The following is a 22,318-nucleotide window of genomic DNA, read 5'->3' on the forward strand; positions in this document are numbered from 1 at the left end:
CAGGTGAGGCGCCTGAGACCCGGGCCGGAAGGGAGGATGCGCCCACGCGGTGCTCGTGAAGTGTAGGGTGTCCTTGTTTGTGGGGCTGTCTGGCCAGGCTCGCCTGGCACCCGTACTGGCCCGACGGGCCAAGCCTTTGGCGGGGGTGGGAGAGTAGGGTGCCGCGCCCAGCCCGGCCCAGGTGTCGTCTCCGGGGCGGGGTTTGGGAACCAGGCAGCTGGAGATTCCCGGTCTGACCAGCGCGCGGGCGTCGAGGGACGGAAGCAGACGAGAGCGGGAGAGCGCAGGGAGCACCCTGGGCAGGCAAAGGCGCGGAGCTACCAGCATGTTTACCCGAAATCACCGGAGCCGGGTCACAGTGGCCAGGGGCTCCGCCCTGGAGATGGAGTTCAAACGCGGCCGCTTCCGACTTAGCCTCTTCAGCGATCAGCCCGAGGTGAGAGACAGAGTCCCTTCCTTGCCCTTCCCGGGCACCAGCACGCAGCCCTGGGCGCCTCTGCCTCCCGCCCTCGCCCGTGCATGCGGAGGGGCGGAGACGCCGCGGTCCGGGTCCAAGCTGGCGGGAACTGCTGACTTACAAAGTAAGATGCGGACCATCTGCGCAGTGGTGGGTCGGATCCATACTGCCCTACTCATTCCCTGGCCTGGTTTGGGACGATCTGCCTTTGCCTGGAAAAACTTCGATTGACTCAATTAGAAGGACCCCAGGCTCGATTCCCAAGATGTGCCTGGCATCTCTGGGCCAAGGGCGGTGGGCAGCCAGGTGGACCCCAAACTCTCGTTCTTTTGGCTGTCGGTGTTCCCCCGATCGCCAGCCCTATCCCAAGCCCCGTCTCAACCCTCTGGGCCAGCCTCTGTCATCAGTCCAGGTGTGCCGCTTAGCTGGAGTCCTCCCCAAACGGCTCCTATGTGGCCCAGCCAGAGAGCTTGTGGGGAGGTGTCTTTTTTAACTCTTTGGGATTATTTGCCACACCCAACTTTCCGCCTTCTTTCCTGGGGCTTAAGAGTAGATCTGCCTCTAGGTTGAGAGTGTCTACCTACCCCAGGGCCACTGGTCTAAACATTGCGGGCTTCTGCGTGCCACCTGCAATTCCCCCAAAGAACCTGGGGAGGGGCTGGAGGAGTGAGGCTGAGCCAGGACTGAGAGGGCGCGCAGCCAACTCCAAGACACTTTTGTCCTCAAGGTCAACCTCACTCACCCAAGGAGAGCCCAATTCCAAGCTGTCTTTCCCTCCCGGGCCTGGAAAGGGTTAAGTGAGGTGGGCCTTCCTCCGGGCCCCCTCTCCCTCCCGACTGGGATTCCAGGCCTGGCTTCTGCCCTTTCCCTCCAGGCTGCCCAGAACAAAGGCCCTTTCACACCGGTGTCCCGGTGTCCCAGGCCTTCTCGGAGTCAGAAGCTAGTGGAATGGGGGAGAGGGCTTTTGTCGCCCCCCCTCCGCCCCCGCAGCAACTCTGCTTAAGGAACCCGCGTGGAGCCAGCGTGGGGGAGTAAGGGGCGAGGCCGGGGACCAGGAGGAGGGGCCTGTGAGCCGGCCGCCCCTGGGTTCGCCCGGCCTTCAGGGGCCAGCGCCAAGCAGCCGGGGCGGAGCCACAGAGCCAGGCTGGCCGCCCAGGAGAGTGTGACTCCGTGGGCCAGGGGTGGAGGGGGGGGGAGACAGCACTGCAGCTGGCTGGGACTCGGGGCTGGTTTCCTGTCTGGAAGGGAAGGGGCCCGCAGAGGGGAGCGGGGGCAGCAGCAGACAGGCACACCCCTGCTTTTCTCCCTTTCTTTCCTCCCTTCTGCTGGAAAAGCGAGGTAATTGTGAGCCCAGGGTGGGGCGGGCTGGATGGGGGCCGAGTTGGAAAGGGTGGCCCTGGGATCTGGGCCGCATTACCGACTCACCGCTTTGTCCCAGTCCCTCGGTTCATCTCCCCTCAAGTACCCACTTTGCTTGCTGTTTCTCCTAACTTTGTCAAACTAAGTCAGAAGCCCTCTGTGAGAGCTTCAACCTCCTGACAAACCCCAGGACTCTGTGGAACCTGCAGGAGGCGTCCCCTCCCTACCCCCCTTCCAGCTGTGCCTGCCCCTCATTGCCCTCTCCACACATAGATTCTCTGTCCACCAGGCCAGGGATGTGGGCGGGGGCTGGGGAGGGGCCATAATGGGAATGAAAGGGCCTTTTTCTTCCACAGCTGGGAGAACAGCTGCCACCAAAGCAAGACTGGACACTCTGTGCCCAGAGCCCACTCTGCAACTGGCTTCCACTCCCAGGACCCTGCTAATCCTCACCTCACTTTCCTTTCCTCCCCTTCCTGGCTCCCACCAGGGTTTTGAAACAGGAGTAGGTGAGGAAAATTTGTCACTGCAGCCAGAGGGGTCTAACAGTGCAGAAGGACAGGGGAAGCTTCTGCCCTCTGTCCAAGAGCTGGCCACCTTTCTCAAGACCAGGGAGCAGTGGGAGGACTGTGGGACTGGTGCCTACCTGCCCCACCCCCCACCGAGGGGCTGACAAGGGAAAGGCTCAGGGGGGCACAGAGATGCAGGACAGATTGCACATCCTGGAGGACCTGAATATGCTCTACATTCGGCAGATGGCACTCAGCCTGGAGGTAATGCCCCTACTCCTGAAGAACATATTTCCTCTGTTTGCATCCCAGACCCTCTGGGGTCTTGCTCATTCCTGCTGGGGCTGAGTGGGGGAGGGCATGGCCTGCTTTTTAAGTGGGGAGAGGGACAGGTGATTCCTTTTGCCCTTTGTTGGGTGCAGTGTGTGGGCCCAGACCCACTTCTGCTGACAGAACATCCTGTTGATAGTGGGGGTCTTCACACCTATATTTGGAAGCTCTGTGGATTGGTGTAGGTGGCTGTTATGGGGGGCAAGGCCTCCTTTCATGTATGGAATGGGGAGAGTTCAACTGAGAGCGGTTTGCAGAGAAGATGTAGCTCAGTTGAGAAGAAAATAGAGATATTGGGCCAGGATAAAGATTCTGCTGGCCCTGGAGATGGTAGAGAGATATTTATTCATTCTTTTTAAAAAATATTTTATTTTTTAGTTTTAGATGGACCAATATCTTTATTTTATTTTTATGTGGTGCTGAGGATCGAACCCAGGGCCCCGCATGTGCTAGGCGAGTGCTCCACCACTGAGCCACAACCCCAGCCCTATTTATTCATTCTTAAACACATTTATTAAACATATACACTATGTCAAGCTCCTTTCTAGGCCAAGGACAAACAAGACAGGAAAGGTCCATTCTAGTGGAAGAACAGATAATAATCATGCAAACACACAGATAATATCATAGTGACAATATGCTGAAGACAAGGGAGCGCAATCAAAATCAGATGGGGGAGGTAGCATTAAGTGTGGAGGTGTGGGAGGATTTGAAGAGGTGAAGATTGGAGGAAGGTTTTTCCAGAGGGTATAGCAAGGGCAAAGGCTCTTAGACAAGGATGAGGGTAATAAGTTTGTAGGAAAGAAAGCAATTCAGTGTGGCTGGAATATAGTAGTTGAAGTGAAGCTAATGGGAAAGAGCTAGATCATTCAAGACTTGAGGGCTATGACAAGGCACTTAGATTGTACTCTTGGTATGATGTTGGTCTATGGAAGGATTTAAAGCAGAGGAACGACTCATCTCACCACCCCCCATACTGGGAAGTGAACCCAGGAGTGCTCTACCACTAAACTCTTTTATTTTTTTATTTTGAGACAGGGTCTTGCTAAGTTGCCCAAACTGGCCTCGAACTTGGGATACTCCTGCCTCAGCCTACCCCTAACCTCAGTTGCTGGGATTAATTGCAGGCATGCACCACCATAGCCAGCCTCATCGGCTGTGAATCGCTGTTGTAGATAATAAACTGGGTGGTGGTGGGTGGGGGGAGGTCTGGTGAGGAGGGTTGAAAAGAGAGGTGGCAAAAGACTACCAAGTGGATGTTCACATTGCTATCAGAGGGGGATGAGCCTGCTGGTGTAGATTAATGTGCTCATGGTAGAAAAAGGAGGAAGGAGGTGGTAGATCTAACAGGGCTTGCTGATGATTGTATAAGAGGAGTAAGACAGAATGCCAAGAATGATTCCCAGGTGTGTGGCTAAGCAACTGGGTATGGTGGCCTTTCTCTGAGATAGGGCAGGTGGAGAAAGTTGTGGAAGTGACTGCCTGGACCAGGCAGGGAGTTGCTGCTGAGGAAGATTAGAGGCAGGAGTATAGAGTCTCCATCAAGAATGTCAATTTATTGCATGTACGCTGCTAGTCAGCCTGCATCCATACTCCCTGGATCATAGTGGACATTTCTAGTCAATCATGGCACTCTTTATTAATGATTCCAGTCGTGACTTCAGAATCTTCCTTAGTACAGACTTGGCATAAATTGTGCAGACTGTGTCTTTCACACGTGCCAGCCAGAGGCAGAATTCCTGGTCTAGTTTCAGCTGATCAGGAGGAGACACTTTAATTTGTTTGCCTGGAGAGAGTCACCTTTCTTTGTTTTGAGGAAAGGTGCCAAATGAACCCTTTGGGATTCTAACATTACCTAATTGGTCCTGTGTTGGCAAGTGAGATAAAATCTTTTTGTCAGCTGGGTGTAGTAACACACACCTGAAATCTCAGCAACCAGGGAGGCTGATGGAGGAGGATCACAAGTTTGAGACCAGCCTCTGCAACTGAGTGAGACCCTATCTCAAAATCAAAATAAAAAAGACTGGGGATGTAGCTCTGTGGTAAAGTGCCCCTGGATCATTCCCTAGTACCAAAAATAAGAATTTAAAAAATTAAATAAAAATAAAAAGGGCTTGGTGGTAGAGCCCCCTGAGTACAATATCCAGTTCTAATAAAAAATAAAAGCTTTTTGCCATTCTTAGTCCTCTGCATTGTTCATGCTACAACATATAGATGGATATTTCAATCTTAATTTTAGTTAATTAACATAAAATAAAATGTTTAGTTTCTCAGTTGTTCTAGCCACATTTCAAGTGCTAGATGGCTATTGAACATTTCCAGCATCACAAGTTTTATTGAACAGAGTTGTCGTGCACCCCTTCCCACAACCTTGTCATTTTTCTCTTTGGGAGACATGGGACACAGGAAGGGCTTAATTTTCACTTTGGTCAACTCTCCGTGAGCCATAAACTGAGCTTGCTATTTTCTTTCTCCAAGTTAAGTGGGTTCCCAAAAGACAGAAACAACACCCATTGATATTTCAGGGAATGGCAAGAAAGATAGTCCTGGAAGACTAAGTCCAAGAAGGCTTTCTGGAGGAGGTGGCTTAAGCTGCAAGTAAAGGAGAGGTGAGCATGAGAGAAAGCTTATTTTTAAATATATTCTAGGCTGAGCTAGCAGTTAGACTTTCCCATTTAATCCTCAAATAATTGTGGAGGAGGTGGAACACTCCCCCCCAGTCTATGAACACAGACCCATTCCTATAATCCTAGTGACATGGAAAGCTGAGGCAGGAGGATCATGAGTTCAAAGCCAGTCTCAGGAAAAGCCAGGTGCTAAGCAACTCAGTGAGACCCTGTCTTTAAATAAATTACAAAATAGGGTTGGGGATATGGCTCAGGGGTCAAATGCCTCTGAGTTCAATCCCTGGTGCCCCCAAAAATAAAAATTAAAAATAAAAGGGGTTGTAGGGGTAGCTCAGTGGTACATTGCTCCTGAGTTCAATCCCTGGTACAGCAAATAAATAAATAATAAAAAATAATAATGGAGATTCCAGATATTAAATGCTCACAGCTTGTCAAGTCCCTCAACCAGTATTTGAACTGGAGGCCCTGGTGGGGATTTTGAAAGGAACAAAAGGTGGTGAGAAGCAGAGCAGGAAGTCAGGGGCAGAAGACAGCAGGAGGGGTGGGAAGGGATGTTCACAGAAGGCCTAATATGTACTGGGGCTTCTGCGGGTGACTCATCCTCCTTCAGCCCCCTGGGATCTGACCCAGGTCCATACTGACACTCAACCCTGGGCTCTTTCCCAGGAGAGTGTGGGGAAAATACTGCCTACTTGGGGACAGAGTGTGTGTGGGTGGGGATGGAACACAGTATAAGGATGCTCTACCCAAAAATCTGGCATGGGGAGATGGGGGCACAGTACAAGGATGCTCTACCCAAAAAACCTGGGAGCCAATTTTCAAAGGCACTCTTGGCTGCAGCCCTGGGAGAGTGATTTGGGGCTGGAGGGTGGTTGGACATATAGGGGAGGTGTCTAGGTCCCCAGCCCTGTTTATCCATGCAGGGCCTAGGGAACTCTCTAGGACCCAGTTTCCCCACTTTATATAACACCCACTACACTTCCCCCAGGAAATGGCTACACAACCCTGTGAGGGGCCTCCCAAAGGGCCTAGAGGCCTTTCTGGAGCAATAAGGGTAACCTTGAGGTTCCGTTGCAGCAGGGTGTCCGAGGTTGCAATGCCCAGACCTAGACCCGCCAGGTTCCTGGAAGGATGGCCTGTGCCTGGCGCCCCACAGCGGCTCTCGCGGCAATTGGGAGCTGATGTCACCGGCGCCCCAAGCGCAGCAGGCACGAGCTCAGCTGCGCCGGCGGCCGGGCCCCACGGATTCCTTGCATCCCTCGGCCCTGCGGGCTCCCAGAGCTGGTGCTGCTCCCTGACCCCGCGGCCCACGCTGCACATGCAATGGACAGGGCTAGGGAAGGATCCGTGAGTGCCGAGACTAGCCAGGAGAGGGCTGGACAACATCACTGCGTCCCCCTCTCCCTTTGCTTTTACCCATTTGGGGAATTTGTGACTGAAGCTGGGTGGAGTGGGGTAGGGGATGGCAAGCAGTGACACTTAGCAGAGATAGGACCCTGGTGAAGACAGATACAGCTAGGCTGGGAAGTGTTATGTAGTCTGGGAGGGCTTTGGGACTGGGTCAGCCTATTTTGGAAAGGAAACAAATAGATGGTGCTAGGGTGAAGTGATGAAAGTCTGGCCTAGTACAGTGGTTCAGAAAATATAAAGGAGGAATTTGCAGGCACAGTGGACAAGGCATTTGCAAGAAGGAATTTAGGGGGGTCTTGGATGCTTGAAGACTGGAACCAGAAGCAAGGGCTTAAGGTGTGGAAGAGAGCTGGTATGAGGGAGAAGACAGGTTTGGGGAAGGCACATCCATTCCCCTTTTCCAACGGGGTGCCTCCACTTGTGTATTGAAACCTTACATACTATGACCGGGTTAGTCTTCTGTCTCTTCTCTGGAGCCTTTCTGATTACCTTAAGCCAGAAGCAAATGAAGTCTGTTTCCTTGTGTTATGTTATGACATGGCATTTATGGAACAGCCATTAATGTCTGAATCTCTCATCTCTCAACTGGGTTTTATGTGTTGAGCCTTGGTCAGTACAGGGATGCCCCAGTATTCATTGGGTGAATACCACTGCTGCCAAAGTAGCATCACTGTTAAAACAAGCATCCTTGCCATCTACATGTACTGTGTGCTGGGCATTGTGCTAAGTGCTTTATGTCCTTTCCCACTGAATCCTCAACCCTAGGGTGTAGGAACTATTTTAATCCTCATTTTACCATGGTTTAGAGAGGCTGAATAAATTGTCTAGTGCCTATTAAGTACCAGAAGCACTACTTTTGGAGGGAATGTTCCTGGAAATCCTGGTTCCTCTCCCAGCACCTCCCCCTGGCCCTTAGGCACAGCCCTTCACTCCTGGAACACCCATACCCCCATTCCCATTCCTTGCTGCTGACCTTACCTCCCAAGCTCAGGGCCAGATGGTGTTGGGTGCTCTAATTTGACATGTGTATGGGGTTCTCTGCAGCATGGGTGGAATGCTTCTTCCCTAATGATGCCATGTCTCTTTCCATTCCTGACTAATATTTTATGTATAAATATGCATATCAATGTATATATAAATATGTATATATACCATGCACAAATGGTAGTATAATATTGTCCTGGTTTCTCTTCTCACAATATATTTTCTGGAGATTATTTTGTATCTGTACACATATGTCTACTTACTCTTTAATGTCTGCAATATCACATGGTATAGATGTGCCATAACTTATCAAACCAATGCTATATTGAAGGGCCTTCAATTTTGACATTTGAAACAATGCTGAAGCTGGCATGATAGCTCACACCGACAATCCCATGATTCAGGAGCCTGAGGCAGGAGTACTACAAGTTTGAAGCCAGCCTCAGCAACTTAGCAAGACTCTGTTTTTTTTTTTTTTTTTTTTTTTAAGACAGGGGGATTGGGATAAAGTGCCACAATCAACCAATTAAATAAATAAAACAATGCTAAATGAATATTTTTGTACATATGGCTTGCCTAGTATTATATGTGTAACTGTATTTGTAGGGTAAAGGAATAGATGTTGGGTTAGATCAAAAGATGCATGGATTGGTAGATTTCATAGATTTTTCCAAATTGCATTCAAAAGAAGCAGAAGGGATCTATACTCCCACCCATCAAAGCATGAGAACATCTGTTGTTTTGTTTTTGTGGTATGGGGATTGGACCCAGGGGCACTCTACTACTGAGTTATATCCCCAACCCTTTTTGTTTTTATTTTGAGACAGGGTCTTGCTAAGTTGCCCACACAAGCCTCAAACTTGAGATCATTCTCCTCAGCTTCCCAAGTTGTTAGGATTATGTGTATGCCACTGCACCCCAATCATCTGTATTTTTACAAAGCTTTTCTAGTTCTTCTTGGGCACCTGAGGCTAAGATCCATTGCTTGCTGTTATATTCTTTAAAAAATTAGTTTCTTGATAGTTTTTCCTGGGCCAAAGCTCTCTTGGGGACAAGGGGATGTTTCAGCCTGCTCCCTGACTGACATTTCCTTTTCACCTTTCCCCTGACCCTGACTAGGACACAGAGTTGCAGAGGAAGCTAGACCATGAGATCCGGATGAGGGAAGGGGCCTGCAAGCTACTGGCAGCCTGCTCCCAGCGAGAGCAGGCTCTGGAGGCCACCAAGAGCCTGCTGGTGTGTAACAGCCGCATCCTCAGCTACATGGGAGAACTGCAGCGGCGCAAGGAGGCCCAGGTGCTGGGGAAGACTGGCAGGCGGTGAGCAAGGGAGAGCTGAGGCCTCCCTGGGAGCAGGTGGCTATATGGGTGGTGGTTTCTCAGCCTGTGCACGTATGTAGTATGGACAGCTCTGCAGATGACCTCATCATGAAGGCCTGACAGGGGCCAAGAACACACCTTGGGATTTTACCACTGCCATGTATTGCCCAGAGTAGTAGGGCTAGAATCGGAAAGCTGATGTGTCTGGTGGAAGTGGACAATCTGAGGAATTGGGCAAGCAATGCAAAAGCACTAATGTGCTAAGCCCTGCCTGTGATCTGATAAGTCTGGCTGGCTTCTGGAAAACTAATTTTCTTAAAGTCAGTTCACTAAGTAGCCAATTTGTTGAATGGCCAATTTACCACAAATTGACAATAATTTGTTGTACCTGGGCTTCACCACTAGAGGCAGGAATTGGGAAAGCAAATAAAAAAAAAATCACTTAAATGAAAGCCTACCCTTTTACATAAATTAGATTGTGCATTCTCAAAGGGCACAAGATACACTGACACTAGATGCTACTGATTTGACAGATATAAATGAAATGGCTCAGGTGATGCCATGGTTAGGGAAAATGTTTGGCAAGTTGATAATTTTTGAGATTTGCTCATTTTGGTATATTGGTCATTTGGAGAATTGGCTTCTGGCAAAGTGGCCTGCTTGCCTCACCTGGAAAGAGTGGGGAGATGGTCTCAGCCCCTCACTGGCATCATGCCTATCATAGCCATGAGGGCACTCACAAAGGGAGGTTGCCATGAGCTCACCCATGAAGCCAACAGAAGGTATCCCTCACAGCTAGAGGATGGGCAAGTAGGCCAGGGGACTCAGAGTGCCCTGCCTTCTGGGAGGAGGCTATCCAGGCTGCCCTGCCCAAGTCACCACATAGTCCAAAGTGTAATGTGAGGTACATCCAAGTCCCTGGCAGTTAATCACCATCAGTATCACATCATTTAGCTGAATGAAGATCCTAAGTCAAAAATTATATTTAGTGCTATTATAAGTAAGTGTAGACAAATTGACGTCACTTTAGGAGAGAAACACATATTCACTGAATCCCAGTGATGATGGGGGAGGGGAGGATGCTGCATGTGTGAGGCCTTATAGTGGGGGATTGAGGAACTTGGGGCATTGGGAAGGAGCAGTGTATCTGGGAGGGGGATAAAGGGCCATCAAAGCTTGGGGAGGGATGGTGGAGGTTTCTCTGGTGAATGGAACACAAATATTTCCTACTTGTGTTTCTAATATTTCATCAAAAACTGGTCGAATTAGATTTCGACTGATCTAGTGCCCTCTTACATCAAAAAAAAAAAAAAATGATGAGATGCTGGAAAGGATCCCTATCGTTAGAAAAGCCTGCAAACTTCTCTTACCCAGGGTCTAATGGAGAAGAATCCCTGTAGGTACCAGTCTTCTCACAGTCCCATTGGTCCATGGCAGGAGTCTGGACACATGGTCCAAGAGGGTATTTGGAGGAGGAGGAATCCTTAGCTTGTACACTGCACGTATGAGTTAATATGGCTGCAATGGCCACAGTGTCCCCAAACCAAGTAAAACTCTGAGTGCAGTAAGTAACTGTCCTTCACAGTTCTCAGCTGGCCATATCAGCCTGGGCCCTGGGGACTAGGCCCCTGGGACCAGGATCTCCTAAAACCTTTGGGAATCAGAGAAAGGGGAAAGAGTGTGTAAAGACCAGGCCAGGACATTGTGATCTACCAACAGGCCTTCTGACACCGGGCTACCCAGTGAGCGCTCCCCCTGCCGTGGCAGGGTCTGCATCTCTGGTAAGAAGTACAGCTGCCCCAGATGCTGGCACCCCTTGCCTGGCCATAGGATCACTGCCCCATTTCAACACCTATTCTTATCTTTCTGTCCCCTAGACCTCCGGATCCCACTCATGTGGAAGGACACAGAATATTTCAAGAACAAGGGTGGTGAGTTTTATACCCTGGACAAATTCTGGGGATAGTCCAGGAGATTAGAGGCTCCTGTGTGGCACTTTTTTTTTTTTTTTTAACCAGTTTTGCCCTTTATCCCCAGATCTGCACCGCTGGGCTGTGTTCCTGCTGTTGCAGCTAGGGGAAGAAATTCAGGACACAGAGATGATCCTGGTGGATAGAACCCTCACGGACATCTCCTTTCAGAACAATGTACTCTTGTGAGTACCTCACTCCCATGGCTCCTTCCTTTCTCCACTCTGCTCTAATCTCTGACGTAGGGGAGGAGGCGGGAGATGGGCACCCAGCCTTCCCTGTGGAGCTGTCTTGTATGTGCTCTCTAGTCCCCACCTAGTTCTGTCCTCCCACAGAACACAATGCGACCACCCTCCTCTTCCTTCTGTAGCACTGAGGCAGGGCCAGACTTTGAACTTCGGCTGGAGCTGTATGGAGCCTGTCTGGAAGAAGAAGGGGCCCTGGCTGGTGCCCCCAAGAGACTTGCTACCAAACTTAGCAGCTCTCTGGGCCGTTCCTCAGGGAGGCGTATCCGGGCATCGATGGACAGTGCTGGGGGCTCCGGAAGCAGTCCCATTTTGCTCCCCACCCCAGCTGTGGGGTAAGGCCCCATACCCCCTTTCCCCTGCTGCCCTCAGTTGCTGTGTCCAGCCCACGGGTCATCTTTGAACCTTAAGAATTCAGGACCTACTTTGCACTGCCACCAGGATGTGCAGATGGACATGAATAAGCAGTGGCCATACAGCTGGGAGGCATTCTGGTCTAAACCAGTCCACAAGGCCATAGGAAGCAGGGAGAGTTAGGTTCTGGGGTCTTGACTTTTTAGCAGCTGCAAAAACATCTTCTAGATGTGGATAAACAGCTCCTTGGTTGTAGCAAGGCAGCCTGGGCTTTGTGGTGTGACCTACACACACCTGGAAGTACCTTGTAGAATTTATGACTCTGAGGAGCCATAAATTATGGGCGAGTTTCTCAAATTCTAAGCCTAATGCTGTCTTATCTATTGATTGAAGAATGCCACCAACCTCACAGGCTGTCAAGCAAATACAATGGGATAACATACCTAAAGAGTAGGTCCTGCTACTTAGCAAGAGGTCAGTGAATGTTCATTCCTAACCCCTGGCAGGGAGGGAAGCTAGGATTCAATCGGGTAGCCAAACAACAGGGCAGGACTGCTCAGTCCTGCTCCTGCTGTTGAGCACATGCTTTACTAAGCTGATGCTCACTCCTCTCTCCTCCAGGGGTCCTCGTTACCACCTCTTGGCTCACACCACGCTCACCTTGGCAGCAGTGCAAGATGGGTTCCGCACACACGATCTCACCCTTGCCAGTCACGGTATGTGTGTGTGTTGGGGACACTGGCAAGAGGGGCTGTGGGATAGTCCCCTTCTTATTCCCACCTCACCCTGCACTTCCTCCTCCCTTAGAAGAGAACCCTGCTTGGCTTCCCCTTTATGGTAGCGTGTGTTGCCGCCTGGCAGCTCAGCCTCTCTGCATGACTCAGCCCACTGCAAGTGGTACCCTCAAGGTGCAGGTGAGAGGGCCCTGAGGAGTGGGAGGAAGCAGAAGAGACCTGGATCACTTGGGAATAACAGGACTACTGGCAAATGAAGATTTGGGTGAAGGAAGGGAATATGGCAAGATGAAGGGAGTAACAGACAGGAGGTGGGGCAAAGTGGGCTGGTTGTCAGTGGGGGACTGGGAAGAAGAGTGCTGGGGGTGTGACTCCCCCAGGAAACATTAAGTCCTTTATGCAGCAAGCAGGGGAGCTACGGAATGGGACACAAGTGCATGGTATCCTGAAAGGCACAAACCTCTTCTGTTACCGGCGGCCTGAAGACGCAGACACTGGGGAAGAGCCACTATTTACTATTGTGATTAACAAGGTGATGGGTCCCTTGTGGTGAGGCCACTAGGTGCCTGGGCCCAGGCACCTCTCCTTCAGGCCCCAGGAGGGTAGCCACAGATCTCAGAAACAAGGGAGGTTGGCCTCTTGCTCCTAATAGCACCATATCCTGCTTCAGAGCCAGGGATGCTAAGGGGACCATTTTCTCCCCAACCACAGATAGCATCACTGGAAAAGCTGTCCTCTCCATTCACCATCCTCATCCCTATCAAGTCCCAGAGAGAGTTCCACTGCCAGCTTAGGGCTTTCGTTCTTTTCCCTCATGCACCTGAGATTCCAATTAGTATCTACCACTTATTCCTTATCTCTCCCTACCTAGGTCCAATTGCTCTTTGCTGCTCTCTAACCCTTTGGTTGCCTTTCCTTTGTGTTTTTGCAGTGCTAGGGATAAAATCCAGAGTCTTGTGCATGCTGGGCAAAGTGCTCTACCATTGAGCTATATCCCCAACCCTCTGCCTACATTCTGAAAGTTTTGAGGGACCCTGGGCCTTAGCACTCTTGCCCACCTTGGTGCCTTTCCTGCTTTGCTCAGATTCTTTCCACCTTACTCTTCTTCCCTGACTCAGCACTGACCAGGTCATTCCTAGTCCTTTCTTACCATTCCTTCCCACTCTGGTCAGGAGGCAAATGAGGGTTCAGCAAAAATCCCACAAGCATTCCTTCTAGGCCACCTGGTGTCACTGCTGTGTTGTACAGCCACGGTGGAGGTGGAAGCAGCTCTCTTCTTTCTCCTGCAGGATACTCGAGTCAGGGCAGGAGAGCTGGACCAGGCCCCAGGACGGCCCTTCACCCTCAGCATCAGCAACCAGTATGGGGATGACGAGGTGACGCACACCCTTCAGACTGAGAGCCGGGAAGCCTTGCAGAGCTGGAAGGAGGCTCTGTGGCAGCTATTCTTTGACATGAGTAAGAGAGAAGGCAGCTGGGTTGAACCTTTGGGAGGGTCTGAGGTTTCTTATTTTTACCAGATGGAGTGGATGGAAGGGAATGTCGTGGAGAGAGGGCAACCTGGCCCTCTCTTCCACTCAGTGCTCTTCCTGCAGGCCAGTGGAAGCAGTGCTGTGATGAAATCATGAAAATTGAAACTCCTGCTCCCCGCAAACCACCCCAAGCACTGGCCAAGCAGGGGTCCTTATACCATGAAATGGGTGAGTGAGAGGAAAGTCCTCCTGGGGAACCTGATGGGAAGTGGGGCTGGGGGCCTCAAGGAAGCCCAGATCATGGAGACAGAAAGTACACTTTGGGCTAAGGCAGATCTCTGGGGATCCATGTTCCACCCAGTCCCGCTGTACTTCTTTCTCCTCTCCAATTCTTCTTAGAACCACCTCCACCAAAGTTCAAAACAAAACCCCAAAGAACCAGATTCACTTCATGGATTTCTTTCCTAATTTCTTCTTTTCTGTTTCCCTTTCTGCATGCGGATTCCTGTCTCCTTCTCTGACCCCTCACCTGCCTGGCACTGTTTTTATTTTTCTCCTCTTTCTTGGTTCCTCCACGCACTTCTGCTATCCTGCCTTCCCACCATCCTGCATCCTGTATCCTACAGTCTTATCGGAGCCTGTGGTCCCAGGGGGCACAGGTGAGGGGCTGCTTCTACAGGACAATGCAATCTCGGCTGAGATCCAGGCTTTGCTTTCTTCCTATTACAGTGACAGGTGATGGTCAGGGTTGGGTAGATCTGGGGCCTGCGCTCTGACAAGTCCCCTCCCCTCAACCCCTTCCTGGTGCCACAGCTATTGAGCCGATAGATGACATCGCAGCAGTGACAGACATCCTGGCCCAGCGGGAGGGCACAAGGCTGGAGACACCCCCACCCTGGCTAGCAATGTTTACAGACCAGCCTGCCCTGCATAGCCCCTGCTCACCTGCTTCAGTGTCCCCAGCTTGGATACACCCCCTTCCCTGGGGGCGACCCCGAACCTTTTCCCTGGATGCTATTCCCCCAGACCATTCCCCTGGGGCTTCTCGCTTGGTTGCCCCACTCCCGCCACAGCGATCCCCACGATCTAGAGGCCTCTGCAGCAAAGGCCCACTCCGTACTTGGCTCCAGTCACCAGTGTGAGAGAAAGGTGCTGGCAACAGGACCTGGCCAGAATAAAGAAAGACCCACATGCAGTTGGGCTCTGAGGACAGCATTGTGTGTAGCAAGTCGGCCAGCATGGCCTCCTCTTCCTCTACTGGATTGGGGGTAGGTGGGGGAGGGGGAACAGAAGCCCCTCTTAGGTGTGGTTGTCATGGTACTGAGGGGTTCGCTCCCAGCCCTGGCTGGGACCCCCTAAACCCTTCCTGGGAGAAAACTGGAACACCTTGCCCTACCTCCCTGCACTAATCAGCTTTGAGGATGGCACTGAAGAGCCCTGGGAGGAATGCACTTCCACTGTCACTTCTACATCAACCATTAAAATTATTTAACAGCAGCCTTCACATGTTTTTTTTTCTTTTTTTTTTTTTTTTTTTTTGTTTGCTTGTTTTTGGTACTGGGGCCTGAACCCAGGTGCACTCTACCAGTGAGCCACAATCCCAGCCCTTTTTTTACTTTTTATTTTGAGACAGGGTCTTGCTAAGTAGCTGAGGCTGGTCTTGAACTTCTTGCCTCAGCCTCCTGAGTTACTGGAATTACAGGCCTAAAACTGCACCTGGTTTCACTTGGTACTTGAGGACAGGTTGACTCTGCGTGGTCTGGACCTATACATTCCCTCCTCCCTGGAGCTTATGTCACCGTTGCAAAGTATGACTGTGATACTGAGTGATCAGACAAGGGCTAGGTGGAGGGGACACTTTATAAATACCATAGGGAGAAGGGAAGTCTGCTCTTCTCTCACACACTGCTGTATCTCAGGATCTCAGCGAGGTCATAGCCAGTCACAGCAAAGGAGCTGCCTGAGGGATCACAGAATCGAGCACCACACACTTGGATGTCAGATACACACTCACCATGACAGTGTTCCACCTGGGGGTGAAGAGGGTTGATCAGGGCCTATTGCCCTGTGCTTGGGCCGCCATTCCACCCTTCCCATGACACACACCTCAATGTAGCCACTCTCTGGGCTTCTTCTTAGCTTCCAGATGTGTACAAAGGTGTCCTCAGCTGCAGAGAGTAGCTATATTAAAAAAGAAAAAATGGAGAAAGTGAAAAATCAGAATTTCCTGACAGGATGGTTGCAGACTGGAACACCTGTTCAGGCACCCTGGGGAAGGGGGTCCCTGAGTACAGACCAAGCCTAGGTGCTCAGAGGAGAAAGACTTTAGGCAGGTAGGAGTAGACTGACCTTGCCCATCTCAGGAGCGAGGTCCAGGGCACAGATGGCCCGTGCGTGGGCATTGATCTGGACATGTAGAGTTCCTGTTGTGGCCTCATATAGACGAATTTGGCCGTTCCCATAGCCTGCTGCTATGATCCCCTGCCATAGCTGCACGGAGGGGCATGGTATCCTACAAGGGTGACATTTAACTTTGGTTTCTCCAGACTCACTCCCACTCCCCACCCCGAAATACATCAGGAAGGCCACAGCTCCCTTTTGCCTCACCTACCCGAATCCTGGAATGCGGGTCAGTAATGTGAATTCAGACCCTGATCGCCAGACACACAACAAGCCTGAATCATCAGCTGTCACCATGTCAGCCACGCTATCCTGAGGGGAAAGGTGGGATCAGCTCTTCCCTTTCTTCCCTGCTATGGCCCTGAGTACAGGGCAGGAGGGGAAGGGAGGCCATATTTGCATCTTTGCCTCTCCAAGGAAAGGGCAAGATGTGGACCCCTCATTGAGTGGACCCACTAGAAATCCTCTTCAGGATTTCCTCAAGCAGACTGCTTCCCTTGCATTTTCTTATAGGATTAAAAGTACCACATCTCCACCCTGGCATTTGTATTAGAAGGGAATAAGTAATTGTCCTTGTTGAATGGATGATGAAACTGAAGTGACAGTGTCATGACTTTCTGGAGGTCTTACAATGAATCATGAGTGACTCTGGGCCTCTTGATCTCCAACACCAGACAGCCTTGGACAAGGTGCCATGGACAATACAAATCAGAAAATACACACCCTATTCTCAAGAGGTTTGCAATTCAGTTGGGGAGACAAGAGTTGTCTTTGAGGGCAGGGCCAATTCAGGGTTTAGCTAAAAGAGATTAGTGGGAGCTGAAATATGCCCCTGGAGAGGGGGCCTCTGGAGTTGGGCCTAAATAGGTAGGACTTGCTCAAGTCCACAGAAGGAAGCTGTGTGTGTTAGAGCTGGACAGCATCATAGAAACCATTTTTTTCCAATTCCTCAATCCATACCAGTATCAAAGGGCTTAATGAACTATAAAATGCCATCTAAAGTACCTCTAGTTTTATCACTGAAGCTGAAGTTGTTGAAATCTAGGAAGGAACAGATTTGCCCAAAGCCATCCAGCTGCTTCATGGTAGAACCAAGACTCAAACCCAGGTCTGTTGCCTCCCAGGGTGGGTAAGGTTCCTAGGCTCACCAAGATGGATAAGAGAAGTCTACTCACTTGTCCCTGGGCAGGCTCCGCTGCAATATCTGTGACTGCTGTATGGTGTCCAGCCAGCTCCTCACTCAGTACAATGTTGGGACCCTTTGCTGGGATGTCAAACACCAGTACCCGTCCTGTCCATGTTCCTGCAGCCAGAACCAGCACCCCCTGGATGACTTCTTGACCCTCCTAGGTTTTTAACCACCACACTCAGCACTCTTTCCATACTCTACCTTAGTAACAAACCCATTATTCCAACAACCTGGCTCCTCTACTCACTGCCTTCATCCTACCCCATCCTTTCTATCCCTTTCTCTTCCACCCTCCTCTCTAACCCTTCATAATTTCCTCAGTCCCTCAGCATTCTCCTGGCTGAAACCCACACCCCTATCTCCATTTCCCTAATGCCCTCCCTGCCCCTGGCCCCCTCACCCACACAGATGAAGTGGCCACTGGCAGCAATTCCTCGAGCAAACACAGCCTGTACTGAGTGTGAAAAGGGAAAACTATCAGAAATAGCACCTTCCCCAGCCTTGGTAAACACTTCTTATGCCTACCCACCCCACTTTGTCCTGCAGGTACCTGAAGAGGTATCTCCAGAATCCAGTGCATGCCAGTAGACCATGATGGAACCATCAGACTCATACATCTGGAACAGAGGGGCAAGGATAGGCCATGGTCCAGCTGATCTTTGCTGAGTCTTGTACAGAGTTCTTCACATATCCATGTTAACTTTAGTCCATTAATCCTTAAAACCATTCTGGGAGACAGACACTATTTTTTCAGAGGAGAATAACTAGGGTAGGCCTAAGGTCATACAGGTAGTAAAGAGGCCGATGGTGATGTCAAGGAGGCACTTGGGAACTAGAGAAAATGGAAGATGAGAAATAGAGGAAGAGCAGGCTACAAATGTAAAAAGTTTGGAAGAGACTGCAGGAAAGTGCAGAAAGGTCTAAGGGAGTTCTAAAGGAGGGGAGTTGACTGGTGGGAGTCTTCTTACCTGTATCCCTCGATGTGAGGTGAGTACCAGCAGTACTCGGAAGGGGAGGACACACCAGTGGACCTGGAGGTAGGTGGATCAGAATAAGGAGAAAATCAGAGTAGGGGATATGAGGCATCAGAAAAGTGGAAATTCAGAGAATTAGGGGAAGGCCTATTTCTTGAGGTTTGAAAAGGATGGGGGTGGGGGTAGGTCTAAGTTCACCAACACCTCACCCAACTCTGTGCCTCACCTGAGTGATAAGTGGGGGGCTCACTCCAGCGCCCTCTTTGGCGTGAAGCTGGCGCTGGGCCAATGGTACACCCTCAGGGGCAGCGCTGAGAAGCTGGGCGCTTGGTCCGTGGACCACAGCAAAATGCATGAGGTTGCGGGCGGGCAGCTGCAGCACGCTGAGGTTGTTACACAGGGCGGCGGCTGAGCCTCGAAGGGGGACGGAGCGCTCCCGGCGGAACATCCTGGGGGAAGAAACACCCCAATCCCAGGGCGCAAAGGGCAAAGATCACAGTAGAGATTCCTGGGGGTGGGAGGAGCAATCATGAGGCACTGAGGGAGACCCCTGAGACTGGGTGATGTGATGAAGTGCCCAGGGAACATGATAGGGAAGGGTCTCACGGCGGGAGGAAGGTCTACACCAGAAGAGGGGAGTCCCAGGGCTGAGTCACAGGACGATGGGGAATCCCAGGGGAGGAATGATGATGACACAGGAGCCGGTGGCCCCAGAAGCCCAAGCCAAAAGGGCGGGATGAGACCCCCAGGCCCTTCCTCTCTGGACTTGGTTCCCTATAATAGCATCCTGTCAGGGTCTTAGATCATACCCGCAGCCCCACATCTCCTTGCCTGACTGCTGGATCCTTCGGTCTCTCCGAATCCGCCGCCACCATAGAGACGACGCACCCACGCAGGCTATTGGGCGGAGCGAACAGTCGGAACGTGCTGAGCGCGGCGCGGTTGCCGGGGAAACTGTGGGCGGGGCGAGCAACCCAACACGCTCCGTGGTCTCCGAGGCGACCGTTAGGCGGCGGCAGTGTCCGCAGCAGAGACGCGTCAAGGAATCAGCCGGGACACCCGGGTTGGAGCGATCTCCGCGGCAATGGCGCATGATGGCTCGGTGAGCTTCAGCTCAAGGGGGGGTGCGTCGGCCAGTAAGGTCGGTGTCGGAAAGAGTGGGCCATTCTGCGCGGCCTGGGCGTTCAAGATGACCGAGGAAGCCATATCCGTACTTGGGCAGAAAGCCTACATCTGCACTCATTTGCACTTTGCCCCCTCGCGCTTTGTCACGCTGGGACCTCTCAAGGACCCCTCAGGAAAGAGTCGTGAATGATTTGGGGCTCGAGAATAAAAAGTGAATTTGGAAACAGCTAACACATATAATAAATTTCTTTCACTGAGCTTGCCATTGTAATGGATAAACCAGAATTGGTCAGGCAGCTGGGGGGAGGTGTTGATGGATAAATCCTCTATTTTGAGAATTTCAGAAGGAACAAATGGATTAAACAACTATGAGGCTGCACTTGAAAGTCAAATTGTTCCAAAGCCAAGAAATTTTAAAATAAAGAAAACATATCTGAAGAGCCTTTGTGCACAAGTATCCTATCTCTCACCCGCCACCCCCCAAATCAGGCCAGGTCTAGGCACCATCGCAGGGGTCAGATGAAAGACTGGGAGAGGTCTAAGGGAACCAAATGTTATCCTAATGCTTCCTGTTCTTTCTGGTGGAAAGGTGAAAGGAGTTGTAAGGGATTTGGGGTTCGGTGTGAGGTTTAGGAAACATTAGATTTGAGGGAGAATGAATTTTAGGGAATATCAAGTATGAGTCTAGAAGGTAGGGGGGGAGTAGATAAAAGTTTGGGAAGATCGATTTTGGAAGTCAATTTTGGAAGGAACCAGGTTCAGAGAGACTGTTGTAGGGAAGTGAGAAGTCTCCCAAGAGAGTAAGTTACCATGTCTCTAAAGTGAGTTTTGAGGACTAGTCTTCTTTTTAAGTACATTAATTACAAAAGGATACAAACTCATTGTAGAGAACTTATAAAATAGAGAAAAACAGAAAATAAACATACCTTCTGTAATTGTTTTGATGTTTTATTTTTCCTTAATACATATTGGTCTATATATCTGATGTAATTGACAAGCAACTTTGTATCTTGTTTCTTTTACTTAACATTATATCATGAGCATTTTCTTATGCCATTGGGAATTCTTCCTAAAAATTATTTTTTAATCATTGCCTAACATTCTATTATACAGATACAGCATAATTAATCACCTTTTTTTTTCTTGGATATGTTTCAGTATTCTAGTATATAGCATCACAGAGAATATATATCAGAAAATATATTTTAATCTTTATTTCAGAATATGCCTTTTGAAAGAATTTATAGAATTGAAATGTCAGGGTCAAAGGAATAAAAACATTCTCTCTCTCTCTCTCTCTCTCTCTCTCTCTCTCTCTCTCTCTCTCTCTCTCGTACCAGGAATTGAATCTAGAGGTGCTTAACCACTGAACAGTTCCCAGCCCTTTTTATTTTTTATTTTAAGACAAGATCTCACTAAGTTGTTGAGAGCCTCACTAAGTTGCTGAGACTGGCCTCAAATTTGCTATTCCCGGCCTCAGCCTCACCAGTCACTGGGATTATAGACATATGCCATGGTGACAGACTCCTCCTTCTTTCTTTGAGATGGTGTCTTGCTATGTTGTCCAGGCTGGCCTGAACTACTGGGCTCAAGTGATCCTCCTGCCTTAGCCTTCAGAGTAATCACTAGTACAAGCATCTGTCATCACACTTGTCTTAAAAATATTTTTAATGTTCTTGATACATACCACTGCATAGCTTTCCAAAAATATTTTTCCACTTAATATTCCCATCAGCATGGTGTCACATTATGTACTTTGCTAGCATGAGTATTCTTATGTTGAAATAATTTTTTGCAGTACTGGGGATTGGACCCTGAGCTACCTCCCTACCACTTTTTTTTTTTTTTTTTTTTTTTTTGAGACAGGATCTCTCTAAGTTGCTGAAGCTGACCTCAAACTGGAGATTCTCCTACCTCAGCCTTCTGAGTTATCAGCCTCCTGAGTTTCTGGGATTCCAGAGATGCATCACTACACCTGGCCTTAAAAATAATTTTTCTTTTCTTTTCTGTTTTGGTACCAGGGATTGAACTCAGGGGCACTAGACCACTGAGCCACATCCCTAGCCCTATTTTGTATTTTATTAGAGACCAGGTGTCACTGAGTTGCTTAATACCTCGATAAATTGCTGAGGTTGGCTTTGAACTTGTGATCCTCCTGCCTCTGCCTCCCAAACCACTGGGATTACAGGCATGCTCCACTGTGCCAGGCCAAAAATAATTTATCTTAAGATGACCTAGAAGTGAGAATATAAATTAAATGTACATCTTTTGATAAATTTGAAGATTAGACATCTTTTCATATATGTATTAAATCATCTACAGTTTCTCTTTTATGAAATGTTGTTTTATCTTTGGTATCTTAAATGGCTTTTTCCTTTTATATGAGTTTTTAATGTATTTGGAGATATATATCCTTTTTGTATGTGTTTCAAATATTTTTAATTTGAGAGGTAGGATAAAATCAGGTTCTGAAATTAGACAAACTGACAGGAATTCTGACTATTTTCTAGTTGTGTGATCCTAGGCAAATCACATAAAATAGGGATAAAAATAGTAGTTAACAATATAGAAGAGATACAAAATAGCACCAGTAATTCCACCAGTAATTCTTCTCAAGTTCTTTGAACTCTCAATGACTTTGGACACTTTGCACTCCTGTAATTAGCAAGGACCATGGGGTTAGAGCTTTATGTAAGCTTCATCTAAAACTCTGTGCTTCCAAGCGAATTATGGCTAACTTCTGCCAAGCTTCAGTTTCTTTGTCTGTAAAACAACCTTAGTGGACTTATGAAAATTAAAGCAATTAGCAACATGATAGTCTCTTAGTAAATTGTCCCCTTCCCTTTCTACTAAATAATTT

At 49.5% G+C, this 22,318-nt stretch overlaps 2 protein-coding genes across 12 annotated transcripts; one reads left to right on the forward strand and one right to left on the reverse strand.

The window, feature by feature from the left end:
* Positions 1 to 82: 82 nt before the first annotated feature.
* On the forward strand, positions 83 to 15,269 carry RTKN (rhotekin). Of its 8 annotated transcripts, none has more exons than XM_081264631.1 (13): positions 83 to 436; positions 8,796 to 8,995; positions 10,715 to 10,776; positions 10,873 to 10,926; positions 11,033 to 11,150; positions 11,336 to 11,545; positions 12,186 to 12,280; positions 12,372 to 12,478; positions 12,702 to 12,830; positions 13,588 to 13,756; positions 13,894 to 13,998; positions 14,397 to 14,505; positions 14,584 to 14,718. In XM_081264631.1, the coding sequence occupies exons 1-13, from the start codon at positions 326 to 328 to the stop codon at positions 14,588 to 14,590; spliced, it is 1,476 nt and encodes a 491-aa protein (XP_081120757.1). In that variant the 5' UTR covers positions 83 to 325; the 3' UTR covers positions 14,591 to 14,718. The 8 variants fall into 8 exon arrangements, with proteins under 8 accessions (XP_081120757.1, XP_081120758.1, XP_081120752.1 ...); XM_081264633.1 differs by lacking the exon at positions 83 to 436 and adding exons at positions 1,485 to 1,795; positions 2,307 to 2,589 and having other exon boundaries at positions 14,397 to 14,725; XM_081264628.1 differs by lacking the exons at positions 83 to 436; positions 14,397 to 14,505 and adding exons at positions 1,487 to 1,795; positions 2,173 to 2,589 and having other exon boundaries at positions 14,584 to 15,269.
* A 113-nt stretch (positions 15,270 to 15,382) lies between these two features.
* On the reverse strand, positions 15,383 to 19,248 carry WDR54 (WD repeat domain 54). Of its 4 annotated transcripts, none has more exons than XM_081264634.1 (10): positions 19,143 to 19,248; positions 18,560 to 18,782; positions 18,328 to 18,390; positions 17,910 to 17,976; positions 17,764 to 17,813; positions 17,346 to 17,516; positions 16,382 to 16,482; positions 16,120 to 16,282; positions 15,877 to 15,951; positions 15,383 to 15,800 (listed from the first exon to the last, which is right to left on the reverse strand). In XM_081264634.1, the coding sequence occupies exons 1-10, from the start codon at positions 19,154 to 19,156 to the stop codon at positions 15,669 to 15,671; spliced, it is 1,059 nt and encodes a 352-aa protein (XP_081120760.1). In that variant the 5' UTR covers positions 19,157 to 19,248; the 3' UTR covers positions 15,383 to 15,668. The 4 variants fall into 4 exon arrangements, with proteins under 4 accessions (XP_081120760.1, XP_081120762.1, XP_081120761.1 ...); XM_081264635.1 differs by having other exon boundaries at positions 15,385 to 15,800; positions 17,346 to 17,473; positions 17,760 to 17,813; positions 19,143 to 19,247; XM_081264637.1 differs by having other exon boundaries at positions 15,385 to 15,800; positions 18,560 to 18,841; positions 19,143 to 19,219.
* Positions 19,249 to 22,318: the final 3,070 nt, after the last annotated feature.

This window comes from Spermophilus citellus, assembly GCF_964194105.1.
Source record: "Spermophilus citellus genome assembly, chromosome: 13".
NCBI lineage: Eukaryota > Metazoa > Chordata > Mammalia > Rodentia > Sciuridae > Spermophilus > Spermophilus citellus.

What these genes read in the sequence shown, in the direction of transcription:
- WDR54 (XM_081264634.1), bottom strand. An exon ending in TTCTGGAGATACCTCTTCAG is followed by an intron (nt 17,814 to 17,909) that starts GTACCTGCAGGA and finishes TTTCACACTCAG; the next exon opens with TACAGGCTGTGTTTGCTCGA. An exon ending in CAGAGAGTGGCTACATTGAG is followed by an intron (nt 15,801 to 15,876) that starts GTGTGTGTCATG and finishes CTTCACCCCCAG; the next exon opens with GTGGAACACTGTCATGGTGA.
- RTKN (XM_081264626.1), top strand. Translation starts at nt 326, where the DNA reads ATGTTTACCCGAAATCACCGGAGCCGGGTCACAGTGGCCAGGGGCTCC. An exon ending in CTCCCCACCCCAGCTGTGGG is followed by an intron (nt 11,546 to 12,185) that starts GTAAGGCCCCAT and finishes TCTCTCCTCCAG; the next exon opens with GGGTCCTCGTTACCACCTCT. An exon ending in GTCCTTATACCATGAAATGG is followed by an intron (nt 13,999 to 14,583) that starts GTGAGTGAGAGG and finishes CTGGTGCCACAG; the next exon opens with CTATTGAGCCGATAGATGAC.